The sequence below is a fragment of the Heliangelus exortis genome, chromosome 12 (genome assembly GCF_036169615.1).
Source record: "Heliangelus exortis chromosome 12, bHelExo1.hap1, whole genome shotgun sequence".
In the NCBI taxonomy this organism is placed as follows: domain Eukaryota; kingdom Metazoa; phylum Chordata; class Aves; order Apodiformes; family Trochilidae; genus Heliangelus; species Heliangelus exortis.
The window spans coordinates 14,474,894-14,495,473 of NC_092433.1; the positions used below are offsets into that span (position 1 = coordinate 14,474,894).

The following is a 20,580-nucleotide window of genomic DNA, read 5'->3' on the forward strand; positions in this document are numbered from 1 at the left end:
AGGATTTATGCACATAAATATAATATTGGAAGCTATATAAAAGAAAACACTCACTTTTACTTGATTGTATTTTGCAAAGATTTACTTTGCTGCTTTTGGATTTTTTAATTTTTTTTTCCTTGCCATTTGGTCAGTATTGTTCCATGCTTCTAGTGCTTCACCAGCTCTTCATTGTGCACCAGCTCCAATATCAACAGGAAAGTGAATAGTTGTACTGCAGGGCAATGAGGCCAACCTCATTTTTACATTTGTGCTTACAACATAATAATGACATTTCATTATTTTGGGAACACAAGGAGAATTTTTAAAGTGGTAGGAATATTGTGAATTTTTTCCTTGGTTTATTTATAAGTAAAAACCCCTACATATGGAAGAAGTGCTTACTCTGTTTCAACTGAGCTTCCTAAACTTTGTTAGATTAGAGGAAAAAATACATTTATTATAAAAGGATCTTTAGCTGTGAAGGTCAGACTGCTCAGTCTCCTTTAGGTGTGCAACAAAGTATTAATTAACTGCACAGGGGCACGACAGAAGGCTCTGGATAGACTGAAATTCGGAAGTGGGAAGTGTGCAGACACCTGTGCAATCGTTTAAAGATCTGAAAAACACGATGCATAAACAAGTGCCAGAAGAAAGCAACTCCTTAAGTACGAGAGGACTGAGAGAGTGAGAAGACAGATCTAGTGAAGAGCCTTCCAAGAAGGGAAGGACAGAAATAGATCAAATTGCAGCAAGGAGGATTCAGCATGGACAAACACAGTTTTCTTGTGGAAGGATTGAAAGGTTGGAGTAATCAGGTAGGGGTCAACAGAGCTTTCATTGCCTGGGGACTTCCAAGAACAGGTTTGATTACAGGTATTGTTCCCACCAGATAGCTTGGTTATCGTGCCCTGGGGCTGAGCCAGGACTGAGGCTTTTGGAGATTCCTTCCATCCCTCCTTTGCTTAACAAACCTCTAAATACACAGTGGGAAGATTTTAATAGCATCAGTGTCCAAGACTGACTGACTCGTGCTGAAAGCTATTTTCCAGCTCTGTTACCTGTTCAGCAGTTCTGTCTCAAGTGGGATTTGTTGTGTCTCTAGGAAAGGCTACAGTACTTGTCAAGTAAAAGTTACGTTTTTCAGTGGGTTTAAGGTTTTTTGGGGGGTGTTTCATCCACGTCATCCTCCAGAACCACACTATAGCAAAGTACCTGTCCTCCTCTCATTTAAATAACTTTTCTCTGCTGTAATGTTGCATCCAGGCCAGTAACAGAACTGTTGTTTTAGTTGGAAAACCTAAGAGGATTCATGGAGTGATTTTTAGGGAAGAAATGAGGGCTGAGCGTGGATCAGAATGCACAACAGTCCCAGCTGGCTGTGTGTGTGCACAAGGTAAGGGATGCTGATTTCAGCAGACTGCAGCTTGACATTTGGCTCATACTCAGGTACCCACGTTCAACAGCAAGATGTTGTGAACCCTCTTGCTTTCATTCTGTTTGCCAATATGACCCCCTTAGGAAAAATTAATTTCTTAGTGGGACTAGTAGTAAGGGGAGGTATATACCATGGGACCTGGAGAGTGTGTATGTATTACAGCAATAAATGTGAGAGGAAATGTTGTGTTTTTATATTCCTCCATTGCCAGTCATCTTGACCATGAGCAGAAGAATGAGCAAATTGAAGAACTGATTTCTGTTTTATTAGCCATAGCTAATAAATTGTTTTAATAGCTGAAGAGTTTGCTAGCACTTACGTAAATAGCAATGGCTTTATATCTGCTTATGGTTTGCAGAGAAGATAACTGCTACTGGGAATATGTTAAAATGTAAATTATTATATTCTCCAGGCAAATAATAATCTTTTTATTCAACTAAAGAGTATCTTGTGGTTGTTTGATTAATGCTTGAGTGTTGAGTGGCTATTAAAAACTACATAAGTAGTAGTAAATACAAAAAAATATTTTTATATAAACAGCTGGAAGGTAACACAGTATATAAATATGTGTCACATTTACAGTGTGTAAAAAGTGTTATTGGCTTGGGTGGGCTTTTGTGGACATTTAAGCCTCTAGTATATTTGAGTCAGTATGAATGTATTTCTTAAAATGGAAATGATAAGGTTTTTCAATTAAGTTTCATGTGAATAGAAAGACATTTTTCATCTCATTAGTATCACTAATGTCATTAATGTTAAAGCTTTCTCAGCAGTTTTGCACAGGTAGTCTTTGAAAGGTCACTATTGCATCTTTAGCTAATGATGAAATTTTGTGTTCAGTTGCTTAGCTCAGCATGTTTCTTAGCAAAAGATCTGAAACGTGGGTTTATTTGAGAAGCAGTATAGTACTATTTTATATATATTTTCCCCACACATACATCTTAAACATTTAGAACAAAATACAGTTGCAGTTTTGTGAGAAAAGATGGGGGCCAAATGCTCATGATTTGGAACACATTAAGAAGAAAACCCCAAATAATATAATTTCTTAAGTTAGTTGTAACTTTCTAGAATGTAAGGTCTTGGACGTTTTGTTTGTCTGCTTGCTTTTTAAATGGGATTAACATTTCTCTCTTTGCTCTAACATTTTTCTCCTCCTTGTTACCAGTTCTGTGTTTCCTGGGAGGCTGCTCTGACTCTAGATGGCAGTCACTGGTAGGCAAAGGAAAGGATCCTTCTGGGTTGCTTGGCTTGGACCTTGCAAGTATTTATTTATGGTATTGGACACCAGTAAAAGTGTCACCTCAGCTTCTCTAAACTCCACATGCAACAGAGATACTATGAAGAAAGAACGGAAAAAAAAAAAAAAAAAAAAAAAGGCAAAAAATAAGGGAAACTCAGTGAAACATTCATGAAAGTGAGCTTTGTAATGCTGACAATAATGAAGAGATTTATAGTGGAAAGATGGTGTCCTAGTTAAAGAAAAATTAATTGGTTTATAATGGGAGAAATCACCAGCTTTCCACTGAATTCAATTTCGAAGGGTAAAATAGATTGACCAAGGTGCAGCCAGGGAGGACAGGGGTGGAGGAGTTTTAGTCACAATATCATTTTAACAAATGAAGATTTCCTCACAGTCACATGGATGTGTGTTGTTCAAGAAATAGTTCCTTTTGCTAAAGACACCATGTTTTCCACCAGCCCCTGACCCCTCATCCTCCCTTTGCAGTGAGCAGCCTCTCCTCTTCATTTCTAAACCCATTCCCATAATTTTACAGGTAATTCCTTTCCTCCGTTCCTGTTAGCAAGCTGTGTCCTGACTCTCTACTCTGTTTCTTCTTTTGAAAGGAGGCTAAGTTTTGATTTTTTTTTTTTTTTTTTTTTTTTTTTTTTTTTTTTTTTTTTTGTTTTCCTTTTTTTGTATAGGCACTGTTTGTCTTTCTGACTTGTCACTACTCAAGAGTTTGTTGTAACACTGGAGTTAGAAAAGGCAGCAGGACTCAAGCAAAGGAACAGCACTTGCTCAGCACTTGCTGCATAGGGATGATGGCACTAAATGAGATGAACACTTCTTGATAAGAAAGCTATGGTTATAATAAATACAGCTCAAAACCAGGAATTAATCTATACGTTTTATTGATCTCTGGTTTCAAACACAGTGCCAAACTACATTTTTGTATGTGCAAATTCCAAGAATTTCTGGAAAGTGCTGGAGCTTTTCTGAATTCACTGAGCTATGCTTAAGTTTTGGCTTCCAGTTTCAATAATAAGAAAATAATTTACTGCTGTATTGCATATTGTGTTAAGTGCCAGTCAAGGGGCTGCAGTCCTGTAAGTGCTTTGCAAATATTCTGCAGGACGTTTTTTGCCCTAAAAAAAGAGTAACTGAAAATCAGAAGATCTTGATTTTTGATTAATAGAGTCCTAGCGAAAAGCTTTTAATTTCCTAAAGTACTAATTTTACTGTGGAAAACTGCTGATTTTGAAAGGAAATGTGCCTGAGTTGAAGGAGAATGAAAAATCAACCAAAGCTTTAATTAGAACTTTATTTTTACATGTTTATAGTGAAAAATACCACTGGCATTTTATGCCAAGTTTTAAAGTTCACAGTCAAGTGCATTTTCAGAGCCAGATTGGTGTATTGCTTGTGAGGAAAAGCTTTCTGAGTGCTAGCAGTAATTTAGTACAGTTTTCTGTGTGGATTTCATGTGGAAGAAAGACAAGATAGAGATAATTTTGGTTTTATGTCAAGATTATGTATTAGGATGACAGGTATCACAGTCCCTAATAGATGGCACAGCAGAGAGATAATGAAGAGTGATGCTTTCTGCTCCCAGCCCTGCCTCCTGCCTGGTAGGTAACAGTGGGCAAATCACTCCTCTTTCCTCAGTTTCTCTGTCTGTAAAATTGATGATAATGATGTGGATTATTTTGTTTTGCTTGGAGAACTAAAGGGAATACATAGAACTGATGCAGGAGGAACATAATGGGAAATATAAGGTGGTAAAATAAGCATCTCTATTACAGACAGCTTGGTACTGGCAACTGATTATAAAATTATTGATTCTGCTGTTCTTTCCTGTTGAGGGTATTACTTTGTACTGGTTCACAGGGTTGTGGAAAAAAAAACCTTGGTATTTCTTATGCTGGCCTATATTTAACTTCTCATTCAGAATTTGCCATAGGGTTATTCTGCTTTTATTCTTGCCCATTACCATCCCCATGAGGGACAGTTAAAGCTGTAGTTAATGGAGGATAAGGACAGCAAAGGTCTGTCTGTCTTTCTTTTCTCTATCTCCTCCCTTTCTATCTCTCTGTCTCTCTTTGGCCATTGCAAATGTAGGTCATATTGCATCACCATAAAATGGAACAGTCAGAAAGGTGTTTGAAAAATGCTGACATCCTTAGCCTGGGGTGCATGACAGTGTCCTTTGTTTACATTGAGAATAGTGTTGTACCTGTGTAAGAACCAGCATCTCTGTTAAGGTTAGTGGAATGGTACCTAAATTATGAGTCAGATTTTAAGATGACTTTCATCTGCCTGCAGTGATTTAAAATTAGACAGATAAAATGCAGCCACTCACAATAATGATATACATGAGGAGCTAATTTGAGAGCTTTAATCTGCAATAACTGTGATGGTGTAGTGTGAATAATATTACCTTTAACAGAGAAGCTCAGTAATAAATTTTGCAAATCATGTTAATCATGTTCTCTGCATTGTCTTGATTAGCTGTGTCTTTCTGGCTTGAAAAGTATGTTTATATTATGCATTTGTGTATTCTTCTTAACATTGCTGTTTTACTTCGTGTACCCTTCTAAATGAGCCAATCAGGATTTTATTTATTTTCAAAAATGGAAAATCCTGATGTATAGCTTCTTGTTGCTTGCTACTTGTCTTTTGTTTTCTTGTGTTTCTGTTGTAACACAAGTTGCAATTGGTTTGAAATATTCTTGTGCCATAAGATGCAGAGCAGATCTTATTCATCTCTACAGTTTTATATAAACACCATACTTACAGGAATGTATAAATATAATTACAACTGTCCTTATTTATCTTAGGTGCAGTAAGCAAATGTGTTTTGTGGACTGAACTTTCAAATAGTGGTATAATTCATACTTCAAGGTGCAGCTGTTTTGAAATGTAAGGCAAGATACTTGCTTCTAGAATATCATTATTTCTAAAAGTATTTCTTTTTAACCTGTATGCTCAATGCTTTGTGTGGTTGTACTTAAACAGTTGAAGTGCAAAGGCTTCTTCTGACTTTGTTAATCTTCCTGCTAAAGAAAACTTCTAAGTTAAAAGATAAATTGTGGGAAGATGAAATGAAAATAAGTGATAACATTATTTGTTGAGCACAACAATGAATGAAAATCCTTTCCTGTTGCCATTAGATAAAGGGAAATCAGAGTAGTCAGGGCTAAGACACCTCAAGTTCACTTCACTGTGTGTAACTATTTTGCAATTTTTATCAGTGTATTTGGAAATATCTGAAAGTGGTGTTTCTTCTCCACTGACTAAGGTATAAGTTATGTAGTAACTCAGATATTAGTTATTTAAGCTTGATGGTTCTCTTTATTTATGAAGACATCTATGCATGTTTGAAATAATTTCAGAATAACGTGCATCATTATTATATTTTGCACCGAATATTCTGTTTCATTTGTGCTTGCACAAATAATAGTAAATATTTAGGTAGTTCTGGAAAATATTTTATACCAGGATACATAGGAACTGTACGAAATCTTGAGACGCTGTGATTTTTGTAATTGATGTTTACAGAAGTTGCATATCTAACTTTATTTGAAGATGTAGCTGGGATTTCTTTTTTTAATATGTGGAGATGTAAAGAATTCTGTCTCCCAGAGAGAATAGGAGGGCCAGTTATGTATTGGTAGAGTTTATAGTTCCTAGTGCCATCTCTGACCCCCTGAGATTCTGTACTGAGTCAGTCTCCAGAAAAAATGAGATTAGCCTGAGGATTGCTCTGATCATCCTGCCTTCTGCTGCCCAGCCCCTGTTCCTTCAACACATGCTTCCTATACCATTTTTCCAAGGGGCAGGATAAAGACCTCATTAGGTTATCCCCATAAACAAAATGTCTAATTGAAGCCTGGTGTTGTGGGCATTATACTCACCATGTCCAGATCTTTGTTTAGATAAATGTAGATATGGTGCTTTGTCCTGTATTTGGATATTTAGTAGCTGCAAAGGAGAAAAGATTGTGCTAAAATTTAGGCACCTTTGGTGCCTATTTCTGACAACTGAAAAGGAAGAGTTAAAGGAATTTGGGTAGCTGAGACACGAGTTTTGATACTTTGAAGAATTGGGGATGCTTTGTGAGGTACATTTTCATTTCCTTTGTTCTAATGAGTTGCTTTGCAATTAGAGATTTCATCTAAGTATATTTCTCTTAAATGGATAAATGGCTTTATGCCTTTAGTGTAGACCTCTATGTAGATGTATATCTAATGTATATCCCAGTTTTGACTGGGATATAGTTTTTCCTCTGCCAGGTTGTGGTTTCCTGACTTTTGTATCAGTAACTGCTCAAAGAAATGGCAATTGTAACAAAATTTCTTTGAGAGGGAGATATCCAGAGTGCCCTAATGCTAAGTCTGCTTCACAGGTTTGAAAATGGTGAGGCCTTTTTCCATTTTCTAGCATTGCTGCTTTGACTATTTTTGTCATCTTTCCATCTTTGAATTAGATCTCCAGGGTACCACCAAAGTGCTTACCTGCTGGAGAAAAAACTCCTTCTGCCTTATTCTCATTCATCCCACTGCTTCCTTGCATTACTCTTTGCTGACAGTTGTGGTTGTAGTTGACCTGTTGTAAATTCTCGAAAAGAATCATCCCTGTTCTTTGCCACCCATTATCCAGAGAAGGAATTCTCTTTAAAGGGTCGTTAAGCTGTCACTTTTTCTCATTTGAAACTTACTCTCTTAACTTCCTTTCAACTCAGCTCCACATGGAATCCCTACAGCAAAATTCACAGGTAGTGACATAGTATGCTCTGAGCTCTGGTTTACAGAAATTTGCTCATCATTCCATCACCCTTCTCTGATCCATTTTTTTTTTTTTTACTTACCACTTACTGCCCCATTTCTAGATTTCTAAGTCTTTGGAGAAGTCTGTTCTATAGGTATATTTTGGTTTACTTTTTGCATGAAGCAATGGAACTTGCTTTTTTTGTAACAAAAAACATTGTCAGGATAAAAGCAGGGGAGTTCTGCATGCAGAGCTCTCATATCCCATAAAATAATTGGGACAGCAAAAAGGAGTGAGTTACTTTGGGCAGGCAGGGCATATGCTTGAAGGACTCGGAGGCCAAGGATTGAGTGCTCTGTGAAAGGGGATGGTCCATATGAATTTAGGTGTTAAATAAATGAAGGAGAAAAAGGATTTTTGACAAACACTGCATTGCCTTTACCAGAGAGCAACAGCAAGGGTTGAAGAGAAAGTTTTCTGTTGTAATATTCAATGAGATTTGTATGTGTAACAAGGAAATACAGTGTTTTCTGAGACTTTTACTAGTGTAGAAATTTGTTAAACATCAGTTTTATTAACCATAAAGCAGAGCAAAGGCTGCAGAGGAGAGAGAAAATAACACTGGATTTACACTCAAGTGTTGTCCACTGAAGATGAGAAAACTTTGGATTTTATGAAGAAAGTAGAATGTTATTGAGCTCAGATGTGTTTCTTAAGATCGAGTGAGTCACTGAGCAGAGTAAAGCACAGAAATAGTAAGTGTGCCTGCAGGTGATCTCAGACAAGATAGTGTCAGCTGCTAAGCTGCAGTTTAAAATAAAAATAAATATAAAAAATAGGGGTTTATCCTCAGTGCATAAGAAGACTTTTAAGGTATAAACTCAGTTTATAGACAGCTGCTCAGAAGAGCAGGAGACGCCAGGAAAAGCTTCGTTCTGCACCTTCCACTGGGGCAGAGCCCTCCAGCCTGTGGATGCCCTCTTGGACTGTGTTCCTCTTGTCTGGACTTTAATCCTTGGAGGGGAAAAAAAATAGTTTTTTCTGAAGAGTCAACCTGTCCCAGTGCTAGATTAGCTTATTGGTCTCTCTCTTAGTAACTTTTTAGCAGATGAAAAAAAAATAATCATTTCAAGGCAATTCTAAAAATGGAGTATTTGATCTTTACTATAACCTGTGCACAAGAATGGTTGATTTTCTATTCTTTAAGAGGGCTTTGGCTATCTTTACCCAATTATGCATTGATTTATGCTAAACCAAAGCAAACCTGGCTTAAATTTTGTTGATACAGTAAATTCATAAGCATTGAGTGGAAGGATTTTGAGTCTGAGATTCTAAACATCCCTATTGTGAGAAAGGCCTCCAGCTGCAAATCTCTCTGATTTTTTGTTAAGTTCTCCATCAGTGATACACTAATGGTCATTGATGACTCTTACGTGAGGGATCATTTTTAGCTCTTCTATGACATGGTGGTAAAAACATCAGTGACTACGTCCCCTGAGCCTCTGTTGTTGGGGTCGTTCTATAATTCCAGAAAAATCCTGTGTGGAAAATCCAGCACTGTGATACAGACACGGCCTCTGCTTGGAAATCTGGTCAGTAATAGTTGATGTGAGTGCAGTAACTGGGCTGAAGATTGAGATTTCACCCAATGCATACCTTTCTGGTAATGTCAGGCTGCCATTTAAAGAGCTGCTCTGCACAGAACGGTGCGTAACAGCTCCCTGCTTACCTTTCAATTTGAAACCCTCTGCAAAAACTGGATTTGTAAAATTGAGAAAATGCCTCATATCAGCTTTTAAATAGTCACCTTTATAGCTATGAAATGGAGATAAGGTTTCAAAGGTCTTACTGCTGTGCTCTTCTTATTTTCTTTCAGAATTAATCAGGTACAAGTCAGAAAAAGCTTCCAAAATCTGAACAGATGAAGATCAACTGATAAATCAACCCAGCGATTCACCATACTTTCAAGGTACTGTGACATGCTTGCTCAAATATTTTCCTTAAGCATAGTATTCACATGCTTTAGATGTGAGAAGCATGGAAAACAGGATATTAGCAGGGTTGCAAGGCAAGTCTGAAGTGTTACCAGATGCAGTGGGGAACCTTTTTTTTTTTTTTTTTTTTTTTTTAATGTATGTTTCAGTGGGAAATAAAGCAACCTTACAGTCACCCTAAAAGGAGTTCAATGCATGGAACAGACAAAATTAAAAAGATAAAAGTAAGTTGGATTTTACATTTCAGTCTCTTAGAAAAAGTGATTTGGACAAAGAAGATGTGCCAGGCTGGCACATTTATCATTTATTTATTATATTTTAGATGAAGTAAACTTCTGGAAAATTATTTTTTCCACATTTCCTTGATGCTTCAAAGCATTTGAAGGTTGTTAGGCTCTGGTATATACCATACTTGTTATCTTAGAAGCTCAGAAAGTAGAATTGTAAACTGAGGCAAAGACTGCAGTTGCCTAACACAGTGGGGTTTTTCTCTTTGACTGCTATTCCTGCCAGAATGCTAGGAATAAGAGAAAATTATGATAATAAATTTAAATTTAAATTTAATTTTAAATTTAAATTTAAATTTTGGCTAAGAAGCTGCTAATGCAGATTATTTTACCATTGCTAATTCACTGGAACAATATCAGTTTCTTTCTGTTTCCTTTACATTTATCTCTACTCTTTATTATTACATGCATTTCAACGTTTGGTATGCTTTTTGCTTGACATCACAAGGAAATATTTCACTCAAAGTTGGACTTTTTCTTATGCACAGACTTGAAGAATCCAGTCTGCTACAGCCTGGCTAGTATTTGCTGTGCAAATCATCTTATATCTATCTATATTATAACATAGCTAAAAATAGACTGCAGCAGAAAGGGCCATTACAGTTGGCATGGAGCTGGTCTGCAGATTTTTTTTTTTTTAAGTGGCAGAATCAATTTGGGCTCAAGAAGAGCCAGGAATGGTTGTCATACTGTGGCTCTTGCAATATGAAGCATTGTAATACCTGAGGTTTCTCTAACAAAATGCTTCCCCTGGATTTTCCAGCAGCCTGAGAAGTGGCTGTATCAGTGAACCCACAGTTCCTGGGGCTGCAAACTAAACCCATCATTGTTCTCATCTACTTCCTTTCTCCTCATCACTAAATAGGGCCACAAGATTTTCATATAATCATAAGAATATATAATCATGTATTTTCATATAATCATAAGAAGGTCTAGATTGGACTCCCATCATCTGGTCCAACCCTCTGTTGGAAACAGGTTATCCAAGGCTTGGTCAAGCCAAGTGTGAAGTATTTCTAGCAAGAGAAAATCCACCATTTCTCTGTTCTAATCTTTAACTGTTCTTACAGTGGATATTTTTTCTTATATGCAGACAGAACTTTTGAAGCAACTCGTGCCTGTCACTTGCTTCTTGTGAAGAGAGGACCTCTGTGTTCTATAACTATATTTTACATATTGAAAGACTGGGATTACATCCCACATCTTTAGGCCAAACAAAGTCAGTTCTTTCTCATTTCTTCAGTATTTTTTCCAGCCTTCTAATCACTTTGTTGGTGCTCAGTTGGACTCTGTAAAGTTGGTTTTTTTTAATATTTCTTGAAACTAGCCCAGTTTTTCAGCCTTTCACAGTCTCTGCACATAGAGACACTTCCTTCTGGTGTATCTAACTGGTCTTACAACCTCCAAGTAATCTGCAGACTTGGTGAAGGATGCATTTTCTCCCATCATCCAGATAATTTTAGAAGATACTGAATAGGATTGAGCCTATCAACCCCTGAGGAACTCTGTAGCTGATGGCCAGTTTGACTTTAAAGCATTCCCACACTTGAGCACAGCAGTTTAGCCAATTTACCACCAATCTTCTGGTCCACATCCATGACCTTTCAGACTAACTCTCCCAGCACCTTGTATGCATCCTGTCAGCTCCCATAGACCTGGCCACATCCAGTTTGTATGATATTTTGTTGCTAACTTGCTAAGTATGTGATCAGTGCAGGTACCATCACCAAGGAGCAGTCAAATGTGATGAGAATGGTATAAATTTAAATTTCCTTGTGCCAAGCTTCTCTGGATCCTTGACTGGATGTTAAGCAGAATGTCAAACTTCTTCTGGAGGTATGAGGACTTCAAATCAGAGATAGGCATCATAGTGACCTCAAGGAACTCTTGAGTGGGCTGTGCTTGGACTCAGAATTTTCTGCCTCAGAATTACCAAGGAGCCATGTAGGGAAGCTGGGAAGAACCCACACAGGGCTGTGAAACCTTGGCGTGGTAGTTAGGTCCCATCAAAAGATCATTGGGATTAAACTGTTCCCATTAAGTGCTTTGATTTCAAGAAATGGAAATTCAGCACTAATGTTTTGTTACAATTGACCCGAGTAGCTGGGTATTTTAATCATTCTAATTTGTAGTACTGTATTCTCTGTGTATAAATGAGAATTTAAAAGGTCATATCCATTTCTGATTCCTCTGATTAAGTTGATTCAGCTGCATAGTTAGGTTGCTGAAATTGTTTTAACATTTCCTAACTCAAGAGGTGATTTCAGTACCTTGTGTAAAATAAAGAATCGTTTGATTTCCAAATAATTGGTGTCATTTTACCTACTTACTTTTAACACTTAAAAACTTTGTGTCACTATTTGATGTTTTCTCTGTAAAAGTGTCTTTCAGAATTGAGAGTATTTAGTGACATCTAAGCAGGGCAAGGGGCTGTGTTCCTGTACTCCTTATGCTCCTTGTTCTGCTTTGGATTGCAATGTTCTCACTTTTTAGAGATTTGACTTGCATTTAAGACATATTTGATAGTTAAGTGAAGAAGGAAGTGGTTACAATTATTTGTTTCATATTGAATATTTTATTAACACATGGCAATGACACAGGTTTGTAATTTGGGTGTAAAAATATTAAATTATCTTTAGTATTGGCATTGTGAAGTTTGGAGGCATCTATTGCATTCTTATCCTAATGCAGAGTTCTCAGCTTTACTTATATTCATTAGCCTTTGTTCCCCCATTCCTTCTCCTCAGAAATGGATACTTTGTCTTCTAATCTTAAATATATTGTTCTTTCCACTGGTACAGGTAGTTAATAGTAGATATACACAACAATTTCATATTACAGTATTTAAAGTAACTGTATTCCAGTGCTTCTCAGCATCTCCAGCTCCCTTTTGAACTGCTACTTACAAATAACATCATACACATCAACCTGTTTCCAATATCTGTGGTAAAAGGAGAATAGACTGGCATGGTTCGCTGTATAATTTTTACTGTGTTCTGCTCATAATTGTTTTTCTGCAGGATCATGGTCCTGTGTATGAGTCTTCACTAATAACATTTGTGCGTAGTTTTTAAGCTCTTCTTGATAATTTCATAACTTTTGGCTATAATTAACTTATTTGGTTTCCTTTAATGCCTTAATGCCCCTCAGATCTCTTCCTTGACAGACTTTTTTTTAAATTCATTATTTTTCTTTCTTCTGAGTACTGATGAAGTACTCACCCTCTTAGGTTTTCCCTGTCTTCCCTTTGGCACTTCAGTTCTTGCATCTTTTCACTTTCCTCATGGAAAATGATCAGTGAATTGTATCATTGTACTCCTGCTGTTCTTAATAAGAGTTCCTCTGCAGAGCCATCCTTCCTTTTTCATTCCAGTTAAGAGTTATCGTATCTCAGGTCCTATGTGGAGGGTGTCTTACAGATTCTAACTGAGCAGCTAGGAGGGTGTTCCCTGTTTGAGTGGATTTCCCTGACCATCTGGCAAAGGAATGAAACCTGCTGGGACAGGTGAAAAAATACCTCCAGTGTCAAGCCACAAAATAACCATCCTCTGCTGTTTTAAGCAGTTGCATGCTTTTTGTAGGCATACATTGGATATTAGTATCACCAACCATCTTTAAAAGATTGTTAAATCTGTTTAGTGAGCTTTAAAACTATGGTTTTTCATTGTGTGTGTTTTGTTTCCTCTTCTTGACTCCATTCTGTCTTGCCTTCTGCAGGCTGTGTTGTAATTCTTGTTTATTTCTTTATGCTTTCTTCACCCCATTGTTTGGCTACTTTCTCTACATCCTCCACTGTTTCCTGCTGTTTGCCTGCCTCACATTTTTCCTTCTCCACTTTGTCCTAACCTAACTCACTCCTCCAGGCTTTCTTCTCTCCATTCTCTGAGTACCTCTTCTCATTCACATGTATGAGCAGTCTGTGGTTATTCAAACAACATCTCAGTCCCAATGCTACTTCTCAGTTAAGCCCTTTTTGAAATGTAGCATTTCTGGGCCAATTTTTTGTTCTGTTCAGGAGCATTGGCTTTCCACAGTTGAGTGTTCTGCCCGCTCCTGACCAGATTAATCTCAATTAATTCTGAGTGCCTAATGGAGGTGCCTAATTTATGTGTATGATCATTCTTGACTGCTTCTGTGGTCAGTGGGAAGAGGAGGGCTTTTTCAAAAAGGGCTTTGGACCAGAAGGGACCAAATCGATCCCCAAAATATCCCTGGCTCTCCTCTGGTTGCCAAGCACTCTTTGGATAACTCTACTCCTGACCTGCATGTCTCAAATCTGTAATAGCCACCTCTGTTCAAAGTCTACAGCTTGTACATGTATTCTCAGTCCTTTTATCATGATGAATTGTGAGGGTTTTCTGTATTTTCCCCTAAAAATGACCAATGCATCTGTGAGCAGATCTGTGGAAAAAAAAAAAAAAACCAAGCGCATGTTCATCATAGTGAGCTTGTGGGAAAAGAAAATTCTCTCCTCCTCCAGTCCTTGTAAAATTGGTTTTTCATCTGCCCCTGTTGCTGATCTCTGACTAATCAATTGGTCTTGTGCATTGAACTGATTAACTGATCTTTCTGCTGCCACTTCTCTCCCTCTACTGGAAAACTGATGTATTCACAACAGTGGGAAAATATTTTACTAGTGGAAGAAGGTTTACTAAAGGACAGCCTGAGGCCCAGACTGCAGAATTAGATCTTGAGTGGGAATACATAGGGAAAAAAAGAAAGTCATGAAACAAGGAGGGGAAAAAAATGCAACAACCAGTTTGAAAGAGTGAAATAGAGCAAGAAGTGAGATAATCAAAGATGTATGTGATAAAGGTGGAGTATGCTTTACCCCTTTGGGTAGCTTGGTGAGGGTCAGCCTTAGAAATGGAAAAGCTGATTATATATTGGCTTTCAAAAGTAGTTAGCTGATCTATGTGATTTTGCCAAATTAAGCCATTTTCCTTTTGTATAAACTGACATTCATACATCAGTAATGTTTAAAGAACAAAACCATGTTGTGTGCAAACATTAAATTGATTTGCCACTATAAAATCTGTCATCATTAAAAGGCAGGCATTGGTGTTCTGTGGCTCTTTTTGGTCACCCATCACTATATTTTCTTTATGACCTATGTAAAATAATTAATAGCAAGAGCCTTTATGAATTTGATGGACACTCGGATGTATCAAGGATCTTTATCAAACTGCAGCTGAGGCAGCTTTCTGACATCTTCTTCCAGAACAAAGGATAGCTGTAAGAATGAAGTAAAGTTCAGAATATAAAGCAGAATATGTAACATGCTTTTTGTCTGGAGTCTGAATTAATCTGTGCTTGTTATATTAGACTCCATTTGTGGGACACCTGAGCTAAGCTTGAAAGAAATCACTTCTAGATTTTTTTTCCTATCTGGATTCTATACCACAGAAGCATCATAGGTTCTGTTCAGAATTCATTTAGCACCTGACAGTTTTCTTCCAGTGTTGTTCTTAGCTTTAATTATAATTACTTTTCTATATTATCAAGTATTCTATTTGATAATTAATCAAACAATAATGCCCTCCCTTTCTTATCTATCTTCAGACTCTCATATACACACTCATGTACACACATAAACACCTTTACTCATGCTCAGACCTAAGTTGAAGAGTTGTTCCACTATTCTGGGAGAAGTTACAATACAGTAACACTTGTAACTTAAGGATCAGGGAAGAGCTCGCAAAATTAAAAGCTTTTGTTAATTAATCCTGCTATAAATGTCTATGGTAGAAGTCATCATTGCTCTCTTTATCTAAATCTCAGGGTACTCATCTTTTTTTAAAGAAGTTAGACATGCAGTGAGCAAAACAAGAGAAGAATCTCTCTTGTTATTCATTGTTAGATCTACAGTTTTATAGGATAGATTCTGAGTGTGACGAAAATTATCAGTTGGGTGGAACACTGAAACTATCCTTATAATTACAACCTATCTCATATGGTGATTGTCTCATCAGCTTGGATAAATACATCTTTCACACGCATAGATTTTTAAAGAAACCTCTATAGCTTGGTGTAGTTCCACACTTTCAATGAAAATCATTAAGTTAAGCCTGCACATCCATACACCTCTGCAGGGCTGTAATCATGCAGCTAAACTTATTTATTTACAGTTTTGATTTCTGCTGTTGCTTTGCAAATACCCATATGTGCTTCCACTGACAGCACGAGTGCTATAGAGGAGGAGATCAGGTTTATATAGCTTTTTTTAATCTGTTCATCGATATTATTACTGCCTCCAGCATCAGGTGTGACCAGAAATCTTTGCAGAGAGAGTTCAATTTGAAATGGGCACTTGGCAAACTTCAGGCGATGGGAGAGAAAATCCTGGTGTAAGAACTAGAAACCCAGATTATTTATTTTTTTAAAATCAAACAACTCGATTTTGAAAAACAAACAACCAGAAAACAGACAAAACAAAACAAAAACACCGAAAATTTTATTACTAAAACTTTTATTACTAAGACTTTTGGGTTTGGAAATCCTCACTTTAAACACCGCTTGAAGGTTAGGGTAGAAAAAAGAAAAAAAAGTAAGAAAAAAAATCTTGTTTAAGAAGAAATAAGGAATAACAAAGCCAAGATCCATCCCTGGGAGACAGGTTATGAGGATAACGAAGGCAGTGGACAGCAGGAAGCTCGCTCCGGGCGGGCGGCATCCCCCCCCACACCCCCCCCTCCATCGCCCGGGGTTGCGGGCGGTGGCCCCGGGCGATGCGGGGAGGGGGGGGACGCCGCCCGCCCGTAGCGAGCTTCCTGCTCGGGGCTGCTTTTAAGGAGGCGCCAGGTTTAAGGTGGCCCCGTCGAGGAGGGGCGGGGCGCGCAAGCCCCTGCTCCGCCCCTCTGCGTCGCGTCCGTTCGTTCGTCCGCCCCCCTGCCCTCACCCCCCCTCCCCTTCCCGGGGCAGCGGGTGCCAGTCGGGGTTGTGATGCGGCCGTTGTTTTCGTAGGGTGGCGGGGCCCGTGGTGCGGGGAGAGGAAGGCGACCCATGGATGCGGGGAGAGCCTGGCGGGCGGTGTAGCTTTGCCCACCCCCACAACCGCCCCCCCTCCTTACCCCCCCTTCCCGGTTCCTTTCCTCTTTCCGCCGCTTTGTTAGCGCAAACACACAAACGCGCCTCACCTACGCGGTGAAGAGGAAAAGCAGCGCGCCCCGTTCAATAATGGGCACCCGGCTCCTGCCCCCCGGGCCGCCGCAGAGGTGAGTCGACGCCGCCTCCGGGGCCGCAGGTTCCCCCCCGCGGGGGAGGGAAAGGCGAAGCGGGGCTGACAGCGCCTCGGCGCTTCCTTAAAAGCTCGGTGCCACCTTAAGCGCTCCATGACTTTTTTTTTTTTTTTTTTTTTTTTTTACTTTTTTTTTTTTTTTTTTTTTTTCCCCTTTTCTCCCCCCCCCCCCCCCCCCCCTCTCTCGTTACATTATAGCAGCGGAAAGAATGTCGGCGCGGGCCGCGGGTGACGTCAGAAGGGAGCAGCGCAGCGCGGCGGCAGCAGCAGCAGCAGCAGCAGCAGTCAGGCAGCGGCAGCGGCGGCCCCGCCACGGCGAAGGAAGAGGCGGAGGAGGCGGGAGCGGCGCCGGCCCCGCCGCCACCGCCGCAGCGGCAATGGCGGCCGTCGGGGAGCGCAGGTCCCTGCCCAGCCCCGAGGCGATGCTGGGGCAGCCCTGGAGCCACTGGGTCGATGCTGCTAAACTTCACGGGAACGACGGTAAGCGGCCCTCCTCCTCCTCTCCCCCCTCCTTCTTACACATACACCCCTTCCCTGCCTCCAACCGCTCTCTACCGGCCCGCTCCGGGGCTGGGGGGGGGGGGTGCTCCGGGTGCGGCCCCGCCGGCGGAGGGGCCGTGGGGAGCCGATACGACACGGCAGGGTGCCCGGCTGGAGGGCGACGGGCCCGGGGCGGAGGTTGGGTCCGTTTCCCCCCGCCCCCCTCCCAACTCCCCCGCAGCGTCGCGGCCGAGTTCGTTGTCCGGTGCGCGGCTGCCGCGGCGGCGGCCCCAGGGCTGGGGAGCGGTAGCTGCCCCAGTTCCTGTAATCCGGGACACGGTGCGAGGAGGTCTGAACCATCCCCGGAGGCCGGCACCTCCTTGCCCTCGATTCAGGCCGGGCTCGGGGCGGGGGCAGCTCCCGCTGCAGGTGAGGCATCCCCCGCCGCTGACAGCGGCTCGGACAGACCCCGACCCGCTCCGGAGGGACGAGACGGCGGATCCGGGGCTCTCTGCGGCCCCGTTTGCTGCCTTAGGGAGAGGATCGTAGCCGTGATGTGCTGGTTTGATCCCGTAGGGAAAGGGGTTACAGGTCAGCAGCGGGGGTCATCCCTGCGCCCTGCCTTCTGCATGGATTGAGTTGTGGTGGTTTTTTTGCTTGTAGGAACAGCATTAGAAGAAAGTTTCAAGGAATATGGAAGAAACCGAGAAGCAATGCGACTTTGCCGAGAAGGTGAGTGCGATTCATTCTTGAAAAGTGCACGGAGAAGTTTTCCTGATTGTAGTTCCGAGAGGACGTGGATGAGAAAGAGAAAGGGAACTCATCTTCAATCCTATCACTTGGCATTTGGGACTTGTGGCCTGGCAGTGAGTGGTGTTATTAGCGTTATTATTAAATTAATATAATACCTCAGAACTACAAGGTAAGGTAGGGCATAGGTTACTTCTGTCTTTATTGTGTTTGTTTTTGGAAATTCTATAGTTTTTTGGTTTTGCTATAAATGGTTCTAAGAAAGCTGTGTGACCAGCACTGATGATATCTTCTCTTGAGCTAAAATATTTTGATTCTTAGTATAATCTATTCAGGTATGTGAGCACTGATCCCTTTCTGTGCTATGTCCATGTGTTATCTTTAATTCTGAAGCCTACTGCTAAATGAGAGTGACCTTTCACCAGTGGTTAGCAAAAGCCAGTTAGTGGCCCAGTCATTTCAGGAGTAACAATGTTACCTGGAGTAGTAAGCAAACAATGAATGAAAACTATAGATTCTTGGTAACTTTGTTACGAGGCTGTGAAAAACACAGTGATGAGTCTGATGTGTGGTTCAGTTTTTTTGTTTGCTTTTCGAATTTAACCATTGTTTGATACCAGAGAGATGTTCTAAAACTTTTAAAAATATTGTTAGCCCTAGCTGAGTTCCACTAGACTTTCTGTTTCTGAGAAGCATGCCACAGACTAGGCCTCACTGATCTAAGTACTGGATCTGTTAGGCCAAACTTATTTATTTGACACTTAGAAATGGAAGACTGTGTTTGTAAACTTGGTTTCTGATCAGAGAAGACAGGGACCTGAGGAGATGATCCAGCACTCATCTACTCGTGAGCTACAAACAGCAATGAAACTGAAGGTGGCACAGGCTAATAAGATTGTGAGGCAGGGATCTATACTGAGGCTGAATCAAAATGTCTGTTTAATGTGAAACTCCTAGTGTTGCTAGAATTTGGAAAAAATACATTTCTAGGGCCAGAGTCAGTAGTCACAGACCTGTAAGAGAGATGCAGTAGACAGGGATGCTGTGGTGCTCAGAAACACTTCTGCCATTTGCCATCTTTTACCTGTATAAGTACTTGGACTTCTTGAAAAATCACTTTATTACTTTATTACCAAGTAGCAGTCTAATTGCTGAATTGGATATTTATTTTTCTGAATAGGCAAATAATTCAAATGCTAAAACAGCATTTATAACAATAAGCATACACATTATCCTAATAAAGATTTTACTAATAAGGATTTTCACACATTCTTTCTTATTTCTACCTCTTAAAATGCAGGCATATGAGGTTTCCAGATTTTGAAAGATTAGCTGGCAGGGTGAAGAGTAATCTTTTTTTTTTTTTTTTTTTGTGCCCTCCCCTTTCTGGAGACAGATCATGAAACTGTTTTTGCATAAGCTGACCACTGAGACGCACCTTCTCCACACTGACTCCAACCCTGTGAATGATTTGTAGGGTTATGAGTTGAAGGAAGTTCATAAAACATTTCTGAGAGTTAAAAGTGAAACTTAGTATCTCTGTCAGGCTCCCAGAAGTCTGTTTAGTTTGGTTGCTATATGACCTGTGAATGAGACACTGGCTTGGAGTATAGAGGTAGCTGGTCTGTAGTGCACTTGTTACTGCAAAATATGGCAAAAGGAAAAGTTTTAATTAAGGGCTTACACTTAAAGAACTAGGGGAGCAGCAAAACATGTCAGTGTGTGTAGGTGTTGTGTTATCAAATACAGTTTGAAGAATACTGTAACCGATTCCTTTTCCCCAAGAAGAATTTCGCACTAAAAACGGAGGAATAAGCATTTATTACAGAATTGAAGTGTTGAAACCTTAGATCCTAACACAAAGGTGAATCTAAGGTATAAATTTTGTCCAATCAACTCTAACTTCAAGATTTTTGTCTTGGTACCACATGGTGTTTGAAATACAGCGAACAACAGAACTCGTTGTGTAAGAAAGTTCTTTCTTTACAGACTGGGAGTTGACTCAAAGGCCCAACTTTACAAAAGGATTTCAAGGTTATTTAGGTTAATTTAACCTTGCATTGCAACTCTTCCAGTTTGCATAAAAGAATTAAATATTCATGGCCTGGAGAGGGAGCGAAGGAGGGAACATGACTTTATGTCTATGTATTAGAATTTAGTTCAAAACCAAGGACTGTTGTATTTAACAATTGTCAGCTTTCAGGTCAGGCTCCCACTGGCCTGTGTGCTCACTATGTGCAACATGGCTTGCAATTGTTTCCTTTCCCACATGCCATTTCTCTGTGTCTTTTAGGGGGGGCTTCCTGGTCCACCTGCCTGTTGGTGAGAGGTGGATTTTAGGCTTGTAGGCAGTAGAGTCTGGGTCTGCTGAATGAAGAGTGTTTGCCTTGTCCTAACACTGTATTAAAAAGGAGCTTAACATT

General features: G+C 40.0%; 1 protein-coding gene across 6 annotated transcripts in view; it reads left to right on the forward strand.

The window, feature by feature from the left end:
- Positions 1-20,580, forward strand: part of ATXN7 (ataxin 7) — an 88,613-nt gene that overhangs the window by 8,731 nt on the left and 59,302 nt on the right. Inside the window, exons 2-4 of one of the 6 annotated variants that reach the window (XM_071756201.1) lie at positions 9,286-9,378; positions 17,126-17,407; positions 18,071-18,139. In XM_071756201.1, coding sequence (XP_071612302.1) covers positions 17,137-17,407; positions 18,071-18,139 — 340 coding nt within the window. In that variant the 5' untranslated portion in view covers positions 9,286-9,378; positions 17,126-17,136. Of the gene's footprint in view, positions 1-9,285; positions 9,379-16,587; positions 16,905-17,125; positions 17,408-17,689; positions 17,837-18,070; positions 18,140-20,580 lie in introns of those variants that run through there. The other 5 variants (XM_071756202.1, XM_071756200.1, XM_071756203.1 and 2 more) reach the window with 5 other exon arrangements.